Source organism: Globicephala melas, chromosome 9, assembly GCF_963455315.2.
Source record: "Globicephala melas chromosome 9, mGloMel1.2, whole genome shotgun sequence".
Taxonomy (NCBI): domain Eukaryota; kingdom Metazoa; phylum Chordata; class Mammalia; order Artiodactyla; family Delphinidae; genus Globicephala; species Globicephala melas.
In genome coordinates this window covers 44478259-44500342 of record NC_083322.1, presented here as the reverse complement: position 1 = coordinate 44500342, position 22084 = coordinate 44478259, and the positions used below count along the sequence as shown (strand labels likewise).

The following is a 22084-nucleotide window of genomic DNA, read 5'->3' as shown; positions in this document are numbered from 1 at the left end:
GTACCTAATATACCCTTCCCTTCCCCCCACAAAAAAAATCCAGAATTTGATGTTTATTATTCCTGTGCATATAGTCGTTCAATTATTGCATCTCTATGCAACCATAAAATATCTACTTTTATTTTTGCTTGTTTTTTAAAGATAATACAAATTGCGTTAGATGGTATAAATCTTATTGAAACTTGCTTTTCTTGCCCAACATTATGTTGAGCATTGTTTGCAATAGCAAAAAAGAGGAAAACCACCATCAACAGAAAAATGATTAAACATCCTGTGGCACATTTATATAATAGGATATTGTACAGATGTTAAAATGGATGATGCTTTTCAAAGAACTAGCTTTATATTTTGCATGGAATTTCTTCTGCCATACATTAGCGGACTTTCTGGGAGTTTTTCTTAAAAGTGTTTCTTTTAAAAGGACAGGGCTGGATTTTGTTTTTTTTAATCCAAATTTCTGTATTTTAAGAGCAGAGTTTGAGCCATTTGCAATTATTCTTATTACTGATAGTTTTGGACTTGATTCTACTATCTAATTTTATAATCATTCTTTACTCCTTGCTTCTTTTTTCTCCTTTCTGCCTTCTATCAAGTAGATACATTTTCTGTATTCCCTTTCTTTGTTGTTGTTCATTTGCTGACTTAGATGCTATAGGTTATATTTCTATTATTTTTACTGATGATCCTTTGTGTTGCAAAAAAAGTTACAAAATTACAAAGCTCTGCCCGAAGACAGAATAGATCTTAGCATTCCTTAACTCCCTCTTAAATATCCCCTCTTCCATCTATAGCTTCTGTTTCCTATTTTAACGCAAAAAATATGGACATTATTTTTATGGTGACTAGTTACTCACATTTACCAACATGCTTTATTTACTTGTGTGCTCACCATTAATTCCTGTCTCTCACACTTTGCTTTTGGGTTCACCTTTCTTCCTCTTGAGGTATGTCCCTTATACTTCTTTTAGTGAAGTCTGGAGTGCTAAATTATGTCATGGTAAACCTAAAATGTTTTTACTTTGCCTTCATTCATAACTAATAATTTAGCTATTTTAGCTATTATATAATGCTTTATTTTCCCTCAGCCTATGAAAGATATATCTTCATTGTCTTTTGGCATCTGCTGTTGCTAATGCAAATTTTGCTGTCAGTTCGTTGTCATTTTATTACAGGCAACCTGCTCGCAGCTCCCTTGAACATAACCAGCTTCTTATAGCATTTAATATTTTCTCACCCTTGACATAATTTGGAACAATCTCACACAATGCATTTAGGTATGTGTTTGGTATTACTTAGGTATGGCAAGTGAGGTGCATTTACTGTCTAGGAATTTGAGCCTTTAGAGCTGTTTATCTATCTTCCATGCTCTTTCATTTTTAAAATTGAGACATAATTCACATACCATATAATTCACCATTTGAAGTGTACAGTTCAGTGCTTTTTATTTTATTCACAAGGTTGTGCAATCAACACCAATTTTTTTTTTTTTTTTTTTTGGTGGTACGCGGGCCTCTCACTGTTGTGGCCTCTCCCGTTGTGGAGCACAGGCTCCGGATGCGCAGGCTCAGCGGCCATGGCTCACGGGCCCAGCCACTCCGCGGCATGTGGGATCTTCCCGGACCGGGGCACGAACCCGTGTCCCCTGCATCGGCAGGCGGACTCTCAACCACTGCGCCACCAGGGAAGCCCCATCACCAATATTTAATTACAAAACATTTTCTTTTTTTTTTTCCACATCTTTATTGGAGTATAATTGCTTCACAATGTTGTGTCAGTTTCTGCTGTACAACAAAGTGAATCAGCTATATGTATACATATAGCCCCACATCCCCTCCCTCTTGAGCCTCCCTCCCACCCCCCCATACCATCCCTCTAGGTCATCACACAGCACTGAGCTGATCTCCCTGTGCTATGCAGCAGTTTCCCACTAGCCATCCATTTTACATTAGGTACTGTATATATGTCCATGCTACTCTCTCACTTCATCCCAGCTTTCCCTTCCACCCCTGTGTCCTCAAGTCCATCTCTACGTCTGTGTCTTTATTCTTCCCTGCCACTAGGTTCATCAGTACAGCTTTTTTAGCTTCCATATATATATGCGTTAGCATACGGTATTTGTTTTTCTCTTTCTGACTTACTTCACTCTGTATGACAGACTCTAGGTCCATCCACCTCACTACAAATAACTCAATTTCATTTCTTTTTATGGTTGAGTAATAGTCTATTGTATATATGTGCCACATCTTCTTTATCCATTCATCTGTTGATAGACATTTAGGTTGCTTCCATGTCCTGGCTATTGTATATAGTGCTGCAATGAACAGTGTGGTACATGTATCTTTTTTTTTTTAAGTTGACAATTTTTTTATATAAATTTATTTATCTATGGCTGCGTTGGGTCTTTGTTTCTGTGCGCAGGCTTTCTCTAGTTGTGGTGAGCAGGGGCTACTCTTCGTTGTGGTGCACAGGCTTCTCATTGCGGTGGCTTCTCTTGTTGCAGAGCACAAGCTCTAGGCATGTGGGCTTCAGTGGTTGTGGTGCATGGACTCAGTAGTTGTGGCTCACAGGCTTAGTTGCTCCATGGCATGTGGGATCTTCCTGGACTAGGGCTCGAACCCGTGTCCCCTGCATTGGCAGGTGGATTCTTAACCACTGCACCACCAGGGAAGTCTACATATATCTTTTTGAATTATGGCTTTCTCAGGGTATATGCCCAGTAGTGGGATTGCTGGGTCGTATGGTAGTTCTATTTTTAGCTTTTTAAGGAAACTCCATACTGTTCTCCATAGTGGGGTATCAATTTATATTCCCACCAACAGTGCAAGAGGGTTCCCTTTTCTCCACATCCTCTCCAGCATTTATTGTTTCTAGATTTTTTGATGATGGCCATTCTGACTGGTGTGAGGTGATACCTCATTGTGGTTTTGATTTGCATTTCTCTAATGATTAGTGATGTTGAGCATCTTTTCATGTGTTTGTTGGCCATCTGTATGTCTACTTGGGAGAAATGTCTATTTAGGTCTTCTGCCTATTTTTGGACTAGGTTGTTTGTTTTTTTGATATTGTGCTGCATGAGCTGCTTGTATATTTAGGAGATTAATCCTTTGTTAGTTGCTTTGTTTGTAAATATTTTCTCACATTCTGAGGGTTGTCTTTTTGTCTTATTTATGGTTTCCTTTGCTGTGGGAAAGCTTTTGACTTTCATTAGGTCCTATTTGTTTATTTTTGTTTTTATTTCCATTTCTCTAGAAGGTGGGTCAAAAAGGATCTTGCTGTGATTTATGTCATAGAGTGTTCTGCCTATGTTTTCCGCTAAGAGTTTTACAGTGTCTGGCCTTACATTTAGGTCTTTAATCCATTTTGAATTTATTTTTGTGTATAGTGTTAGGGAGTGTTCTAATTTCATTCTTTTACATGTACCTGTCCAGTTTTCCCAGCACCACTTATTGAAGAGGCTGTCTTTTCTCCATTGGATATTCTTGCCTCCTTTTTCAAAGATAAGGTGACCATAGGTGTCACCTATATTTTGTGCCAGTACCATACTGTCTTGACTACTGTAGCTTTGTAGTATAGTCTGAAGTCAGGGAGCCTGATTCCTCCAGCTCTGTTTTTCTTTCTCAAGATTGCTTTGGCTATTCAGGGTCTTTTGTGTTTCCATACAAATTGTAAAAATTTTTGTTCTAGTTCTGTGAAAAATGCCCTTGGTAATTTGATAGGGATTGCATTGAACATGTAGATTGCTTTGAGTAGTATAGTCATTTTCACAATGTTGATTCTTCTAATCCAGGAGCATGGTATATCTCTCCATCTGTATATGTCATCTTTGATTTCTCCCATCAGTGTTTTATAGTTTTCTGCATACAGGTCTTTTGTCTCCTTAGGTAGGTTTATTCCTAGGTATTTTATTTTTTTTGTTGCAATGGTAAATGGGATTGTTTCCTTAATTTCTCTTTCTGATCTTTCGTTGTTAGTGTGCAGGAATGCAAGAGATTTCTGTGCATTAATTTTGTATCCTGCAACCTTACCAAATTCATTGATTAGTTCTAGTAGTTTTCTGGTGGCATCTTTAGGATTTTCTATGTATAGTATCATGTCATTGGCAAACAGTGACAGTTTACAAAACATTTTCTTCACCAATAAAAAAAAATCCCATACCCATGAGAACTCACTCTCCATTCTTCTCCCTCCCCAGGCTCTAGTAACCACTAGTCTATGTTCTGTCTCTATAGATTTGTCTATTCTGCATATTTCACATAAATGGAATCATACAATATGTGGCCATTTGTGTCTGGCTCCTTTCACTTGGCAAAATGTTTTCAAGGTTCTTTCATGTTGTAGACCATATCAGTACTTTCTTCCTTTAGTACGGTCAAATAATAAGCTATTGTATGGATATACCACATTTTGTTTATATATTCATCAGTTGATGGGTATTTAGGTTGTCTCCAGTTTTTGGCTATTATGAGTAATGTTGCCATGAATATTTGTAGACAAGGTTTTGTGTGAACCTATGTTTTCAGTTCTCTTGAGAACATACCTAGGAGCAGAACTGCTGGGTGTTATGGTCACTCTATGATTAACATTTTAAGGAACTGCCAAACTGTTTTCCAAAGTAGTTGCACCATTTACATTCCCATCAGCAATGTATGGTGGTACTAATGTTTCCACATCATTGTCAACACTTGTTATTATCCATCTTTTTTATTCTTGCCTTTCTAGTGCATGTGAAGTGGTATCTCACTCTGGTTTTGATTTGCATTTCCCTAATGACTAATGATGTTGAGCATCTTTTCACGTTCCATTTGCGTATCTTCTTTGGAGAAATGTTTCTTCAAATCTTTTGCCCACTTTTTAATTGTCTTGTTTGTCTTTTTATTGTTGAGTTATAAGAATTCTTTACATATTCTGGATACTAAATCCTTATCAGATTTATGGTTTGCAAATATTTTCTTTCATTCATGAATTTTCCTTTAGTTTTCTTGATAATGGAACATTTTTAATTTTGATGAAGTTGTATTATTAATTTTTCTTTGGCAGCTTGGGCTTTCAGTATCATATCTAAGAAACCGTTGTCTAATTCAAGGTCATAAGGATATTTTCTTCTAAGAGTTTTATGGTTCAAGCTCTTTTTTTATATGGTTCCATCTGTACAATATGTTTGGTATAAAGACCTAAGGACTATCTTCCAACATTAATTCTCTTTTCAGCTGTGTTCTACCTTGAGTTTATACCACCAACTGTGTTTTTCTTTGTTTTAAAAAAATCCCAATGACTATATGTTTGTTTGCTTTTTTAAAATTATTATTAATTAATTTATTATTTATTTTTGGCTGCATTGGGTCTTTGTTGCGGTGCACGGGCTACTCATTGCGGTGGCTTCTCTTGTTGTGGAGCACGGGCTCTAGGCGCACAGGCTTCAGTAGTTGTGGCTTGCATGCTTAGTTGCTCTGCAGCATGTGGGATCTTCCCAGACCAGGGCTCGAACCCATGTCCCCTGCATTGGCAGGCGAGTTCTTAACCACTGCGCCACCAGGGAAGCCCTGTTTGTTTGCTTTTTAACATTTCAGATTTTGGATTGCTTCTTTTGCATATCTCTGTTCTTGTTTGGCTTCAGCATAATTTTCCTTTATTGGTTTTAAAGGATTTTTATTCCTCCGTTTGGCTCTTTGAGTATCCTAAAACATATTTTAAGTTGCTTGACAGCCTGCACCAAGAGCTTGTGGTAGAGGCATGTGCACTGTGGGAGGTAACGTGTGGCGTTCGTGAGGTCACAAGGAGAAACAGCGGGCTGGCTGTCATTAAGAATGACGTGGAGGGCGTCTGCTAAACAAAGCATGGTTTATTATGTCAAGTGTTTTGAGAACGACCCACTCCACCTCCACAGGCATTCAAGTGGTTGGAACTCAGATCCTGACACCCAATTTGGGACCACTTTAGACTGCAAAACTAAGGCCAAAGACAGGGTGGCTGAGACTCTGACTCAGAGGTCTTAGAATCCCAGCAGGCCAGCAATAGGTCCCTGGCATAGCAGGTGGGAACCAGGTTAGGTCTGCCTGTTCGTGCAGGTGTCCAGTATGTCAGAGGTCCCACCTGACCCAGGAATGTTATGACTTTACAAAGAAGAGCAAACACCATCACTACACACTGAAGTTGTTGGGTTTAGAAATGTTTTCCTCATAATGACTATAATCCTAAGATTATTAACCACAAACAGGGACAAGATGAAATGGGCTTCCAGAGACTACAGAGCAAGGTCTACTCAGTACTAAAAAACAGTCAGTATAGTTGTATAGTTATAGTTGTATAGCTGTAAGTTAGTATAGTTGATACAAATCCAATTTCCAAGATGAGCCTTCTTCTGAGGACGGCTGCTTTCTATCTAGTCATAAAGTAAATTGGATAGTGCTCACTCACACACCAGGGCACCCGGCCTCATAAACATTTATGAGCACAAAATATGTGCTCGTCACCTCAGCAGGCACTGGGATAAAAAAGAATAAGACAGTCCCTACCCTTGAAAAAGCCACCAATCAATGGTTAAAGGACTTATAAGCAAATAATTGTACGTCAGCATTAATTCTACCTAGATAGTTTGGAGAGACTGCAAAGAGAAATTAACCAGGGGAGAAAAGGGTAAAGACTGTTCTAGGCAGAGTGAGAGGCAAGTAAGTTCAGGGGCTACTCAGTGGACACTGAGTCCAGCTGTTGGACTGGGGTAGGGACACTGCATTAAGTTGAGGCTGAAAAGGCAGATGGACATAGATTATATTTCAGCTAATCTAAGATGCCACTGATTATAAAGTGAACTATTATTTCATGTACAACCAAGAAAAAAATGCTGTTAATTCAATTATAACACCCCATTGCTTGCAAAACATTCCTATTTCAGAGTAGCTACAATGCAAGTCACTGTCCCTCTTTGAATGGATGAAGCATGGAAATTCCCCAAAGAAACAATGTAAAAGATAAATTAACATTAGAAAACATAGTTTTTTAAAGATAAACTAAATGCAAACAAAATATGAATATAATTTTTCTTATCAAATTAGTGAAGTATCAATGTTAGCAGTAGCAAGAGCAAAGTGAAATGGCAAACTCATTGCTAAAAGTATAAAATAATACTACTTTTCTGGAAATCACTTTGACAATAATGGGTCAAGAACCTAAGTATGTACATACTCTTTGAGTCAGTAATTGTACCTACAGGAATCTGTCCTAAATCCATATTTACAGACTCAGAAGAAGACTTATGTACAAGAACGTAAAGTTATTAATGATAAAAAGGCAAGCTATATAAATGTCAGATTATTAATGAATACAGTCGGCCCCTTGTATCTACAGATGTGGAACCTGCAGTTATGGAGGGTTAACTGTGGGTGACTTGAGCATCCACGGATTCTGGTATTTGTGGGTAGTCCTGAAACCAATTCCATGGATGCTGTATATAAATAAATTGTGGCATAATCATATGAAATGTTAGTCAATCGTTGAAATAGTTTTAAAATATTTAATAACATGGGGGGAAGCTCATAATGTAATAGTAAATTTTAAAAGGGAGGAAACAAAACTCCATGTAGAGTATAATCTCAATCTAGGAAAAAAAGGTATTTAAGAAACACTGGAAGGAGAGGTAATCTTGATTAGCTCTGAGTGGTAGCATTTTGGCAACATCTTTCCTTCTTTTAATTTGTATTACTTTTCGATTTTTCTACAATGTCCATATTTACCTGTTATAATCTCTCCTTCCCTCCAAATAAATGTGTTTTTCCAAGTTTTACTTGGAACCTAATTTGCATAGAGAATGTAAGCCTATGCGTGGAGACAGTGACCAATAGGTACCTCTCATATTAAATAGTGATTACACAGGATTGTCATGAATGCTTAAAATTTTCTAGTAAATGTTAGATAGGATCCAGTACAGATCGTCCATGACCTCCTTATTTCTCAATAGTAGATACTCGCTATGAGCACCCTCTATGAGTCAGTACTATGTTAAATTGATGAGTATTGTTTCTGATTCTTATTATCATGCAGATAGATGAGAAAACAGAAGCTCCAAGAAGCTGAATAAGTGTAGTGAGCCTGCACAGTGTGAACACGGCAAAGCTGAGATTTGAACCCAAGTCTCTCTCTCTCACCAAAAATTCATTCTTCCCCTGTGCCACCTGCCTCTCAAAGAAATACTTGCACAGCATGTCCCAATGAACCTTAAGGAAGATCAAGATTCTACTCTTTCCATCAGTGAGCAGGAGAGATTGTGAACCAACTATGAATATGTTATCTCCATTCTTGGGAGAACCTTACAAATGTGGATGACAGAGACAAAGCCCTCTGATAACATGGGGTCAACAGGATACACAAGGGGCCAGATTCCCCACTTATCAACTGCTAAACTCAACTCCTGAGAAACGGGTCCTCTCTGCTGTCTGTGATCAACTAAGATTACGAAGCAACGATATTTACCCACCTGGCAAGGTAAGGCGACTAGTGGAGCTAGTGCTTGGGGCTGGTGAGCCATGAGAATGCTTCTTTGTGCCTGTAAAGAGGAAAGAGAGGATGAGAAAGAATAGGATTGTGGACAGACTTTTCAGACCGGTAAATGCTCACGTGCAATGTTATCAAATGATCCAAAAGTTTGGGTCTGAGACAACATTGAGAAGAAGGTTGGGTGAGGGTGTGGAAGCAAAGCAGGGCATAGTCCATGGTCCAGAAAAGCCAGGAGCACAGTACACGCACACATTACCTCTGTGCGTGTGATGGTTCTCGGTCTCCAGACTGGTCTGAGCAGGCAGGCGTGCACTTTAGGATCACCAGGGAAGCGTTCTAAATATGCAGTTACCTGAGCGCCACACCCAGAGATTCTGTGTTCATTGTACCGGGCTGGAGCTCTGGCACCCGGATTTTCAAAGCCCACCCCAGGTGATGCTAATGTGCATCCAGAGTGGAGAACTGCTGCTGTGAAAGGGAAAGTTCTGGATTTAGAAGTGAGAAGTCAGGGGTTTGTCTCTGCTTTGTCCCTATAGCCTTTACTCCCTATTGGACCTCAAGCAACAAACTTGACTTCTCTGGAACCTCTGAAGAGCTGTGAAGATGAAGTCTTCATCTGCAAAACGAGGGAAATGACAACAACTACATCCAAGTGTTCTGGCGAGAAATAAAGGAAGCGAGGTGAATTGTTCTGCAAAAGAACATTTACACATATGTGTGTGTGTGTGTATGTTTGTATATATATAATATATGCCTATACACACATACACGTATATATTATTTTATACATCAATATATGTATACACATAAAATGCACATACACATATATACATATATATTTTATCTATAAATGCAAATATTATTTGTTTATTCATTCGTTTCTTTGTTTATTTGGCCATACAGAGTGGGGCAAAAGAGGCCTGAAGGCCAGAATCCAGCAACATGACAAATGCCTGGAGTCTGAGCTGGCAGAAAAGCAGACAGAATTCTCAGGCAGAGGGTAGGCATGATTTAACGTCAAGTTATTTGTCATAAGTCCCCTGAACCTACGCAAACTTTTTGTAAAGTCTATTTTCCATGCAGAGGCCTGGTGTGAGTGGAGGTTGTGCTAGTCTGAGTGAACACAGTCATGGGTAAAGATAACAAGAGGACACACTGACTGATCTCGGCATCAGATGAAGCAGGAACTTGGGGTCCAGGTGAGGGATAAGCTTTCCCAACCCCGGAATACCTGGTGAGATGTGAAGATATACACTAGGGATGGTGTTTGAGACTGTTCCATTTTAGTCTTAAAGAACAGGGTACTACCCCTGACATTCTGTGTTACTGTTAATTATTATTATCATTATTATTAGCAGTGGAAGTACCGTTAATAGTGTTAGTCATAGTAGTAATAATAGTAAAAATAGAGAACACGAAATTAATCCAAACACCTCAGACCCACAAAAACTGTTAATTTGCACGAGGTGAGAGAAGTGATATCTGGCAGAACTTTTAGGTCTTCATTTTCCAGATCTTGTAGATGCCCTGAATGTAAGAGTTCGGTGATTTTTATAAATATGGCTTCCAGGGTCATTTGCTGACCCACTGAAGGGGAACCTCCAGGGAATGGAGCCACAAGTTTGCAGGTCAACACGTACCCCAGACGGGGTGCTCAGACACTAGAGGTAAAGAGATTTACCCGGGGCTTCCCTGGTGGCGCAGTGGTTGAGAGTCCGCCTGCCGATGCAGGGGACGCGGGTTCGTGCCCCGGTCCGGGAAGATCCCACATGCCGCAGAGCGGCTGGGCCCGTGAGCCATGACCGCTGAGCCTGCGCGTCCGGAGCCTGTGCTCCGCAACGGGAGAGGCCACAACAGTGAGAGGCCCAAGTACCACACACACACAAAAAAAGATTTACCCAAAGTGATAAGTGGGGTCCGGGCCAGGGCTGCCTGACTGCTCAGCTCCAGGGGGTGCCACTCACACTGTATCCTACAGGAAGAATGGTGGACCTGAGTATGTACCAAGCCAGCCCCGATCAAGGGCACTACCAGGGTGCAGATCCATAGCCGTTCCTGACCCACCAGAAACAACCTGTGTCCCACTGGATCCACCTCCACGGTGGGGAAGCCAATGGTTCAAAGTGTTTATCCCTCCACTCACGGGATGTTTCACTTGTCTCACTGTCCCTTTCGGATAGGGTTTCTCTCGACAGATGCACACTGATATTTTGTCACATCGTTCTTTGCTGTCCTGTGCATGGTAGGATGTTTAGCAGCATCCCCGGCCTCTACCGCTAGGTGTCAGCAGCAAACCCCTCCTCACCCCCCCACCAAGCCCCCCACCGTCGTGATAATCAAAAATGTCCTCCAGACACTGACAAATGTCCCCTAGGAACAAAATTGCCCTCCGTTAAGAACCACTGCTTTAGGAAGGAGGCAGAGTTTAGGGTTTTTTATTCAGAGGTGTGACTCACAATTTGGCCACTTGGTCATTAGCATCAGTCACTGTCACATATCAGGCAGCTACCATGTTCTAGGCACCATATTAGTAATGGACAATTAAACGTACGTTAGTTATCTTTTCTGATACTAACTCTCTGATGATAGAATGATTCCTAATTTATGGAATTTGGAGACAAAGTGTAAGTAATTTTCACAAAGTTACTGAATGTTGGGGGGCAAAATTTAAGCCAAGATCCTTCAGAGTTTAAACCTAGAGAAGCTTTTCCCAATGACTCTTGCTATTTCTTGACCAATCCGTTATCCAGGTTTCCTTCAGGTGCCGTCTTCCTAAACTTGCCTACACATAAGAACTACCTGGGATTATTAACAAAAAGGAAGAAAACCCCAGATTCCCTAGCCCAGCCAAGCACTAGTGAGCCAGCATTTCTGGAGGGGCGTGGATCTTTCACAAGTGTCCCAGGTGATTCTGATCTTCAGGGAGGCTTGGAAAACCTGATGTGATAGAAATTTCCTTCTTTAACTGCTGGAAAATAGGGCACTCTGCTTTCCACGGATACCCTCATGAAGCTGAGAGATCAAATGTAATGTGACCTAAATGAGCACTTAAAAAACTGCAAAGCACTGAATGACGACAAGCTTTTAATGGTGTTACCTGTAGAAATATTCACTATTGCCAGGTTATTTCATAGAAATGCTTGGCGCAATTAAAGTCACCTATCTAGGGACTTCCCTTGTAGCGCACTGCTTAAGAATCCACCTTCCAATGCAAGGGACACGGGTTCGATCTCTGGGCCGGGAAGATCCCATATGCCGTGGAGCAACTAAGCCCGTGCACCACCACTACTGAGCCTGCGCTCTAGAGCCCGTGCTCTGCAACAAGAGAAGCCACCGCAATGAGAAGCCCGTGCACAGCAACGAAGAGTAACCCCGCTCACCGCAACTAAAGAAAAGCCCACATGCAGCAATGAAGACCTAACGCAGCCAAAAATAAATAAAAATAAAATAAATAATTTTTTTTTAATGACCTATCATGAGCTTCCCAAAGCCTGAAGCTTGATGGATTTTTCTTGGGGCAGCTTTTCATTCCCTTGGTGTCTCCTTTGCAGATAGTGAATGAGACAGAAAACTCTGGGGGCCGTGGGTCAGTGGAAAAGCAGAGCTGCAAGCCCTCTACCAATGCGGTTATTTTCTCTGTATGCTTGACGAAATGCCCAATATATCAGGAAAAGGGAGAAACCACGTGCGCCTCTCCTAATCGTGAGTCACAAACAGGTAGCAGGCAGAGACGCATAAAATAAACCTGTTGGCAATTTCTCCAGACCATCAGGTGGCTCCGTGGACCATTGGGGGTGGTTAGGCTCTGAGTCAGCCTCCCATGGGCTCCCTGTTAAGTCAGGTTGTGTCCCTGAAATCATCTTCCACTCCATAGCCACCAAATAACCTATCACTTTACTCAAAGTTCCGTTCGTGGGAATAATACTCAGCTTATCTAAGTTTCATTTTCTAAAACCCTTCACCCTCCCTTGCTCCCATTCCCAGGGAACACATCAGAAATTGAGCTGGAAGATCCATGTTCAGATCAGCTTTCAAACTGACCCCTACTGTTCCAGGCTGGTGGACACATAAACCTCACTCTGGGATTTATTATAGAAATCTACCTGGGATGCTGCTCTGTGAGTGACTCAGAATTCACTCTGTAAGTGCCTTTCAATCCTGGCTCCACATTAGGATGGTCTGGGGAGTTCTAAAGAAAATATGCTGATACCTGGGCCTCCCCCTAGACATGCCGTTTCACTGATCTGGGATGGGGCCCGGGTGAGCCTGTCTGCAGCCAGGAGTGAGAAGCAGTGTACCCAGTGAATACCTGTGGAAGACATTTCTTTCAGTTGTAAGGGAAGTGTTCTTTCTTCTGAGGAACTGGCGTGCTTTATCCTCATGAATGATGTGAATCTTGTAAATGGTTTCTTTTCATTTTTATTTAGGTTTCCCGGAAACTCAGACCCAATTTATGATCTAATGCTGGGAACTGGGGAGGCCTATTCAGCCTGCATGACCGTACACTAACGTTTGCCCTGTTTGACTCAATCTACACTAGCTTGACTTCCTGCCTCTGGTTTTATTCTGCAGCCTTCATTTTTTAAAAGCAAATTGGTTATTTTTATGTGATTTTAGACTTCTGAAATATTTTGTAAATGAGGTAAGGAAAATAAAAACATGAATAAACAACTACATCAGTGCTGACATTGTGCTAAGTTCCATTTTCCTCATCTATAAAAATTTAAAAACATCAATTTCAGGATGTCATTGTGAGGACCAAGTGAGAGAACTTAGCAAACTGAAGTGCGATAGAGTGTGTGTTATCAGTTTATATTCAAAAGAAAGGTGTGTGTGTGTGTGTGTGTGTGTGTGTGTGTGTGTGTACAGTAGCTAATATGTCATCTTTGGGAGAGAAGCACTTTAAGGTCACGCATTACATTGTCCTTGACCCAGAGCATGTGAATGTTCAAGGAGTAAACAACCCAATCAGTCAGCTCGGGGCAGAGATGTCAACACAGCAGCTTGTGTGACTGGAAGTATCTTTTGACAAACGAATAGCTTTCAGATATTTCAAATTAATGTCCTTGGTTGGTTCAGCTAAAGGGCAACAAATCCAATTCATCAGGAGTCTGGAGAAGAGGATGAAAGTGACAACCAAGGCTGCCTGCCTTGGGGCAAATACACACACCTAAGACTCAGGACGTGAGGGTAGCACTAAACCCAATGATCGGCAACTTGACCTCAATTAATTTCCCTCTGCAACGTAAGATTAGCACGGCCAGGCCCAAGCCTGCCGGAAAAGGTGATTTAAAAGCCCTTGAGACCTAGCGTCATCCTTAGTAACGGTCCAACAATAGCAATGTTGTTACAACACAAGCAGGTCCCAAGGCAGAAGTGGGTGCTGAAGGACTAAAGTAGGAAAAGTGTCTGTCAGTCTATTGTGCATTTTCACTCTTTCTTTTAGCCTATTGCAGTGTCTGCCTTTAGACACCCACAACATTTGATAACCGTTGCTGAGCACATCCACCAACATTTTCTCTGTGTTCCATTTAGGGGGTGGCAGAGATCAACGAGCTAAATGAATCGTTATCTTTGCCCCTTTGCAGCCTTGACAAAAGGGCATCAAGAGAAGTCCACGTTCTGCTTAGGGCTGTGGAATCTCTGAAAGTTTGGAGGGCTTCAAGCCCACCTCCTGTACTTTCCTAAGAGTTGTTTTCCAACAGTGTATAAGCTAGAGCAGCATAGGCAGAGTGTTTGATAACATTTCTCCTCCACAATACATGAATACCATGCTTTCTTTTGTGTGACCTGATCTCTATTCATCACAAAGAACAATGATCGAAAACATAAGAGCTATTCAGACATGCAACGTTATATGCTATTTAAATATGGCCGTTTAAATATCTGGATATGCCTTGGGATTGGGTATATGAATGAGGAGTCTGAAAAAAGGTCCACGACCTTTGACCCAGTATTCTAAGAATTCTTCCAATGGAGATATTCAGAAATGCGACAAACCCTTATGTACAAAGAGTCCCGCTGCTGTTATTTACAACTTCAGAAAATAAAAGCATATAACTTAATTGTCCAACAGCAGACAGGCAGTTAAGTAAACTTCACTAGAGCCACAAAATGAAAAATTATGTTGCAATTGAAATTATATTAGTAAAGAGTTTTTTTAAATGGGTAATGCTTACAATCCAATGTTATGAGAACAAACCATAATACAAAATTAAATATATTGTACTGTATGGCCTCAACTGTGTAAAAACACATAGCAAAAGACCATTGGGAAGTAAAGAACTGACACTGAATGGGGTATTACAAGTGATTTTAATTTTATTATACTTCTCTATATTTTTCAACATAAGTTCTGTTTTTGGCTCTCAGGAAAAAAAAAAAGGAATTGAAAAAAAAGTGTTTCAATGCATGGCCGCTTGGGAGGAACATCCCAGGCTCTTTAGTCAGTAATAACCCAGTGGAGTTACTGCAGAGGAACAACATACAGAGGTGGTCCAGATAAGGGGGTGGTACTTGTGTAATATGCACCATCACCACTAGGGGTGCCTCTTAGTGGCTGGTTTGAAGGCTGGACGCCATTCACTATATTAAACCATGTATGTATGCTCACAAATAGGGGTAATGACTAGTCCCTCGTCAGACTCCCTATGTTTGTAGCTGGAGAGAAAGAAAATATTGCCAGGTAGCCCTTTCTACCTGAGGGAGAAGGAAAAGGAAAAAATGTTTGGAATTCAAAAACTAGCATCGTAGGAATGTAAAACCGTATCGTGGTACCCAGAAGAAAACTGAACATATGGAAGCCAGCCTAATTCCTGGAACCCTGACATTTCTTATGCCTCCAAGGAGCTTCTGATAGCCCATCCACTCATCCCTCAAAAAAGATTATATGAGACGCGATACACTGTGTATATCTTCAGTGTGCAGGCAAAAGCACTTGGTACCTGGATATTGCTTGGCATTTGGAAGAATACAAAAGAGACAGATGGCTCAGTGAGTCTGGACAGCCTCCTATCTGGGACAGAACATTGACAACAATGAAAAACATTAAAGTGAAGAAAAACAGCCTTTTCATTTTTCAAATTTCAACAGAGAGGTTAACTCATTGTTTTTATTTGGTAATCAGAAGAACATACAAGTACTTATTCATTACTAGATGCTGGCGGAAAATTATACATTGAGGGACTGTCTGCCTCATCTGTGCAAAAAAGATTTACAATAAACACATAATTTATTGAGAGCAGTTTAGCATATTCTGTTTTACATGAATCCCTATGATTTATTTTTGCATTTAGAGATGTGAGGCTATGGCATTTGAATAGTTTCTTTTAGTACAGACCAGCATCACAGGGAACAAAACACTTTTCTTAAAATGGATGGTCATTCTCTTGCAAATTGCAACCTGCATTTTATCTGCTAAAAACATATTTCACATCATGGAAGTACATTCTATCACTGCCATAAAATACAAAGTCCCTTTTATCATCTTCCCTTTTGGAAGAGCTTTCTCAGAACATATCTAGAAATACCTTCCTTATTCCTGAAAAGAACTATTTATTCGGCATGATTTGGATTGAGGTTCGGGGTTTTGATTCTGCTTGCCTCCCTCTTTTGAGTCCTGTTAAACATTCTTGATTTTAATCCAGACATCTCCCCGAAATCCAGCTGAACAGCAGCAAGATCTCAGGCTGAGGAGATGAGCTGAGTTGGTGGCCAGTGCCCTAGTAAGGAAAGGTCTAGAGGCCCACGGTGAGGGCTTAAAATCCTAAGGAGAAAAACCCTGTACAAAAATTGTGCCGTAGACTGAGAAGAGATAATAAGAGCATTATGTTAGGCTCAAAGTGAGTCACCTTACTTTGGGTAATGGATATCCCATGAGGATTTCCTTTTTCCTGCTTCCTTTCCCCAAACTATTCCCTCCTCCCCATCTATTCATACCCCATCCCTGGCCCACAACCTTTCCTCATGTGGATCACACTGGAACAAGATAATTTTGTTCTTTCCATTATTTTGTGTTTCCATGTGCTAAAAAGATGCTGCAAGCAGAATGGCTTGCCTGGACAGAGGCAAAAGAAGGAATTTGCAAAAGGTATAAAAATGAGCGAAGAAAATAAGGAGAGAGAAAAAGTATGAAAAAGCGAGAGAATGCTGAGATTAGGTGGAGGGAGGAATCTGGCTGTACAGCGGGCACCAGAGTTGATAAAAACCTAACCGAGCTCTACAAATGAAAATAGCAAATATTTTAAAAAATTTTTTACAGCATATAAAATTTTATAAAAATATCATCAAAGCAAGAAAAAAGGAAAATTTATACAGTTCTATCTCTAGAATCAGTTACTGGACCATACCTATGGCTGTAGATTTTTACTATAAATCTATGCTTGTTGGTGTGCGACTATATTCTGTACCATCACACATATAGCCACTCAAAGACAAGGACACTAGTACACAAATACCTACCCCAAGACAGATCACCACAGAGAAGCAAAAACTGTACAAGGGTATGCCTCCAGGGCAATCTATTGAAAAGCCATTCCACAGGCATTGGGTTTTAATGGGCTTTATTTTAAACGAGTTCTCCTGCACTGTAACCTGACAGAGAAATGCTTCTGTTGTCCAAAAGCCAGCTTCCATGAAGATACATGGGTGAGGTTCAGCAAACATGACTGAAGCTGACCAAAGCTGACAGCCTCCAAGATGGCAATGACTGGCCTACTACAGCAAGCATTAAGCCCCAGAAATGGTGAGATCTCCCCAATGGAGGCTAAGTGTGCTCTGAGTGAGGTGAAGGGTCCACACACCACCCCTTGGTTCAGTGGATGGCTATCTAGGCTGGGTTCAAGTTCATTTAGTGAAGCCAGCCATTGTCAGTGTCAATCCATTTCTGCTTGAGAACAGAAGCCAGAATAAATGTCAATTCATTTCAAATATGTCTGCCAATATTTTAAAGAAAAAAATGGATGAGGTGGAGGGGCATTAGTTAAAATAATCAGGACTTAATAATGTTGAAACTGACTTTCCTGAACCTTTCAGTCCAGGTCTCCCACTGCACCCCACTCTTGTTCAATGTAAAAACAAGATATTCTTTTGATGAAACAATCGTTGTTTATTGCAGATTTCCTGGAGGAGCATCCAGGCTTTTGCAAATGTCCAATGAAAACATCCAGAGGACTTCTTCCCATTTTCTAAACTTCCCTGGACCCAAATTCACTTATTAGATGAACCTTGTCTAATGTCCTACAGGCTGTTACCATTCTAATTCTGCCATCATCTCTGTGCCCACCAGTGTGTTTGATGAGAGGAAACCTTAACAACGGACATCTGGTCTTGGCAGATAATGTGTCTCTTGGTTCTCAGAGGGATATTTTATACAAATATTGTGCTGTTCATTACAATTTTTTCAAGTTCATTTTCTAAATGATAACGAGGCCTTTAATCATGGATCACTATCAATGAATTACAAATATTACTTTCCACTTATTCACAAAGAAGAGCCAATATAACATCATTATTGCAACGTTATTTCTTTAACATCCAACTCTGCTGTGGTTCAGTACTATACCGACCATAATGTTGGCAGAGCACTGATTCCCCAGGCTGCACATATAGATGCTTTTACTCGCTTCAAGAAAGTCTATTTTGGATTTTAAATGTTACAACTTGGATTATAAATCAATCCACTGGTAATCGTGTCATCATTCCTTTTGGAAGTGAATTTTCATATAAATCCTGTTTTGGTTTGTTTCTGTTTTTGTTTTTTCATTTGTTTGTTTTTCTTAAACCCAAAAACCATAGAGAAGTTTTATTTTCATAAACTTGGCACTGCTAATTTCCCCCATACTACTTGCAATTTCCTGTCCCTTATAATAAGCTATCTGTGTCACTAGGGCATGTCTGCACATACTTAGAAGATAAGCCTTTAGCAATACACTTGACATACAGAAGACGTTGAGTGCGTTTTCAGGTAAACTTGAACTTTGCACTCACAGGTGGCTAGTGGAATTCAGCTGGACGGTTCTGCATGTGTTTCCTGAACGCTGACTGTATGCCAGGCCCTGTGGTGGGCCAGTGGTGCAAATCCTGTTGGGATGTGTGGGAATCTTGCAATAAGAATGAAGTTTATTTCTTAAAATCCCCTTTATGGGGGACATAATGCTACATACATAGGTTTTAATCTCAGAATCTTCTCTATCTCATTATGATAAAAAGATTTTGTGCCTTTTTTCTTTTGTTTTCTTCCTTATTCCATGGGGAATGTTATGAAGTCATTTCTACCATGTAAGTCTCTGCTGAAAGGTTAAGAATAGAAGAAAACATATTACATATTCTTCCTATCTATCTAAAGACAATTGATCCATGACAGAAGTGACATTACAAGACCAGCAACCTTACTCCGAAAATATGGATTACAAAATTGGTCTCCATCTTTTTATTTGCTGTCTCACATCTTGTGATAATAATGCTCTTTACTTTCTATTTTTCATATTTACTAGAGGCACCACTTCAGGTGGAAAATATAATATAATGGCTTTAATTCTGCAAATGAAATGAACAGATGCACTAGATTGTTCTTTGGCTCTCAGATGTCTAGATATCATTTTATTGTTTAAGTATATCAGGTCCTAAATGGGATACTGTCAGATGTCTTCAATGCTTTTTAAAAGCTCCAGGAATGAAATGGACATAGGAAGAAAATCCATTTGAATTTAATGGGTTAGAAATGAGTCTCTTGCCTGCTGCCATAAACAACTAGGGCTCATAACCTAAGAAAGGTGGGCGTGAATAAAAGCTGGAACAAAGACCCGCCTATGGTTCGGTCATTATGGCAGCAAAACATACTGCATCAACAAAACTTGGCTGTAGAGCTAGTTGGTGACATGGGGGCCCAAACTCAAGGGCTAACTCCATTTGTCACTTTCTACTCAGGGACATGTAGAACTGGTGGTTTGTCAATGGTGGGAATATTCCTAGTACTTTCCCCACATACCAGTTAATTCTTAACTCAGGTGTGTAAGCCTTTGCTTTTTAAGTGACAATGGAACACAGAGTAAGGTGTCACAATCCGTGCAATGGAAGAATGTGTCTTCCACTTCACTGCTCAACTTGGAGGAAGCTGTTTCTAGAGAATGGAAAGACCACAGCAAGTGAGCTAGAGCTCTGGAAATACTGTTCTTCCAGTCAATACTGTTGTCTTACCAGCTCCAGTATCAATTTATAGCACAGTAATACATTGTTTTTTATTTAAAAAAATAGATAATTTTGCTTTTTTACTCAATGTCCCTTCAAAACACTTTCTAAGGATTTAAAAATAAGAGTTACATGATGCTTTTGTTTTTCCACGCTGAGAGTTCCAAGCAGAGTGCTATCCTGAATAAAATTCTCTTCCTATCTTTTTCCAGCTAAATTAATGACTTAAAGCAAATGTAAAACATTTCCATCTTTATTGGTGCTAGAAAAAACGGCTATATTCCTATTTCTTTTTCAAATATTGTTTAGTCTTGATTGAGTATAAAAGGGAAGCTGCACCTTTCTAGTTTGATTGGTTGCAAAGCTCTACATAGAAAAATACAGAATTGAAGTGAGGTCAAAAGTTCAGGGTCCAAGGTCAAGAACTGACATGCACTGGTTGTATTTCACTTCTATTTAAAACCACCTCAAAGAGCATAGTTTGCAAATCAATGTCCCATGCATTGAATGCAGTTAGTTCATAGGGATGTTTTCTTTGGCCAGCACTGTGTTTGTAAGTTTCTGAATTAGTTGCCAATATGAAAAAATTTGGAGGGGGTTTACATAAAATCTTAGGTATCTAGGACCCTCATTCCCACATAGCACTGATCCCGTAGCTGCCAGCCACTGCCCCCTTGGGGCAGTGCATGCCCTCCCCACTTCCCCCCTACTGCTCCTCACTGGCTCTCTGATACCCAGGCCCACGATGAATTACCATTTATCGCAATCATTCTGATATTACAGCTTGCTGTACTCATTTACCTGACCTGCTGAGCTCCTGTTTTGAATTTGTGACCACATGACTTACTGCGGTCACTGTTAGGAAAACAGGAGAAGCAACAGAAAAATCTGTTATTACCAAGCAAAATGGAAATCTGATCTAAGAACCCTGCTCAAATATCAGTACACGATTGTGCATTCCACACCACAGAGTTCTCCAGATCTTTCTGTTGGGGAATATTTCAGTGAGACAAAAGGCCTGGTAGATGACATACACAGTCTCCTTTCTGTCTGAAGAAATACCAACATGTTGCCTTAGTACTGAGAGGAGTTTTTAAATGTTTGCTTTTGTGTTTTCCACGTGGAAATTAAATCTGCAACGAGGAATACAGTTAAGCCTACCGTCCGGCTCTCTCTCTCTTCCTATTTGTATTCCTCTTCCATCACCAGCCTATTCATGTGATTTACCCTTAGGAAGGACTCAAAGATTCCTCTGTGAACCACAATTCCATTTTAAGAATCAGTTTCATTCAAATCACACCACTTAGATCCACAAAATTCCTTGACTTGCACTCCACTGGATCCCATTCTTGACTTGGTTTCAGGGGGCTGTATTTTTTGTCTCTTTCCCTGTGACATCCACTATTCTTATTTTTGATTCGTGCTATTAATCATCTCCTATCTGGCATTTCTAAAGGCTCATTAAAATGAAAAAAAAATTATTGGACATATCTTCCTGATACTAATTCCCTTAGCACTTCCCTGAAGAGAAAGAAGAACAATTAGGTCAAACCATAAATATTCAAAAGAAGAGGACCAGCCAGTGGTAAAAAATTCAGTAACCATTTAGTCATGGATGCTACTCAGTGAAAACACTGGGTTTCCCACCTGAACGATATGGTCACGAGCTGAAACATTCAGGTTTGTATTAATGAATGCACAGGTAAATTAAGCATCAAATAAAGAAGAGGAAAATCTCCTTTCTTATAAAACAGAAAGTATTTCATATTATATAAATGGGAAGAAAAGCATGGGAACAATTTCTAAGTCTGGAAGAAAACTGGAGAGAAAGAACGTTCCTGACTCAGGAAAGGAACAACCAGAGACTGAAGTCATCATCTTAGCTGCGACGAAGGCCAGCTTGGCTGCATCCACCATCAGCAACCAGTGCAAAAATAACAACACATAAAGAAATACAGTGGCAATTCCTGTGTGTGTGTGGCTTTCTCAGGCCTCTCTCAGCGTTTCCAGGATGTCCGTTCCCATCAGGCCAGACAGGTGCCTTGAAAGCCAGGGCATTAGCAAAGGATTTTGAGGAAGTCCCTTCATGTGTTGTTTCTGTTTGTGCAAAAATCGGAAGTTGTGTTGTTTGCTTGGGCTGGGGGGATTCCCCCAGAGTTCTAAGACCTCAAACCACCTCCAAGAAAGTCACCTCCTGGGAGGAGATGGCATGAGAGAAGGCCAAGTGCAGGGGTGGGGCTTGTTTCTGAAAGTTGTACACCTTCCCCAGATACAGGTCTTTGTGGAAGGAGAAGAGAATGAAGAAGCTCAGCTAAAATGATGCAAGACATTGGCAGCCTCTCTTATTGTCTATGAGGTGTGTTTTACTCTTCTGAATCTGAAAAAAAGAAAAAGAAAAAGAAAAGTGTCA

General features: G+C 40.3%; 1 protein-coding gene across 9 annotated transcripts in view; it reads right to left on the bottom strand.

Annotated features, from left to right (window-relative positions):
- Positions 1-22084, bottom strand: part of PDE1C (phosphodiesterase 1C) — a 554383-nt gene that overhangs the window by 13475 nt on the left and 518824 nt on the right. For 8 of the 9 annotated variants that reach the window (XR_009565283.1, XM_060305447.1, XM_060305445.1 and 5 more), the window contains one exon: positions 8468-8536. Coding sequence is in view for 8 of the 9 variants with exons in the window: in XM_060305447.1 (XP_060161430.1) it covers positions 8468-8536 (69 nt within the window). In the remaining variant the exon portion in view is untranslated. Of the gene's footprint in view, positions 1-8467; positions 8537-16683; positions 22052-22084 lie in introns of those variants that run through there. The other variant, XM_060305446.1, reaches the window with a different exon arrangement.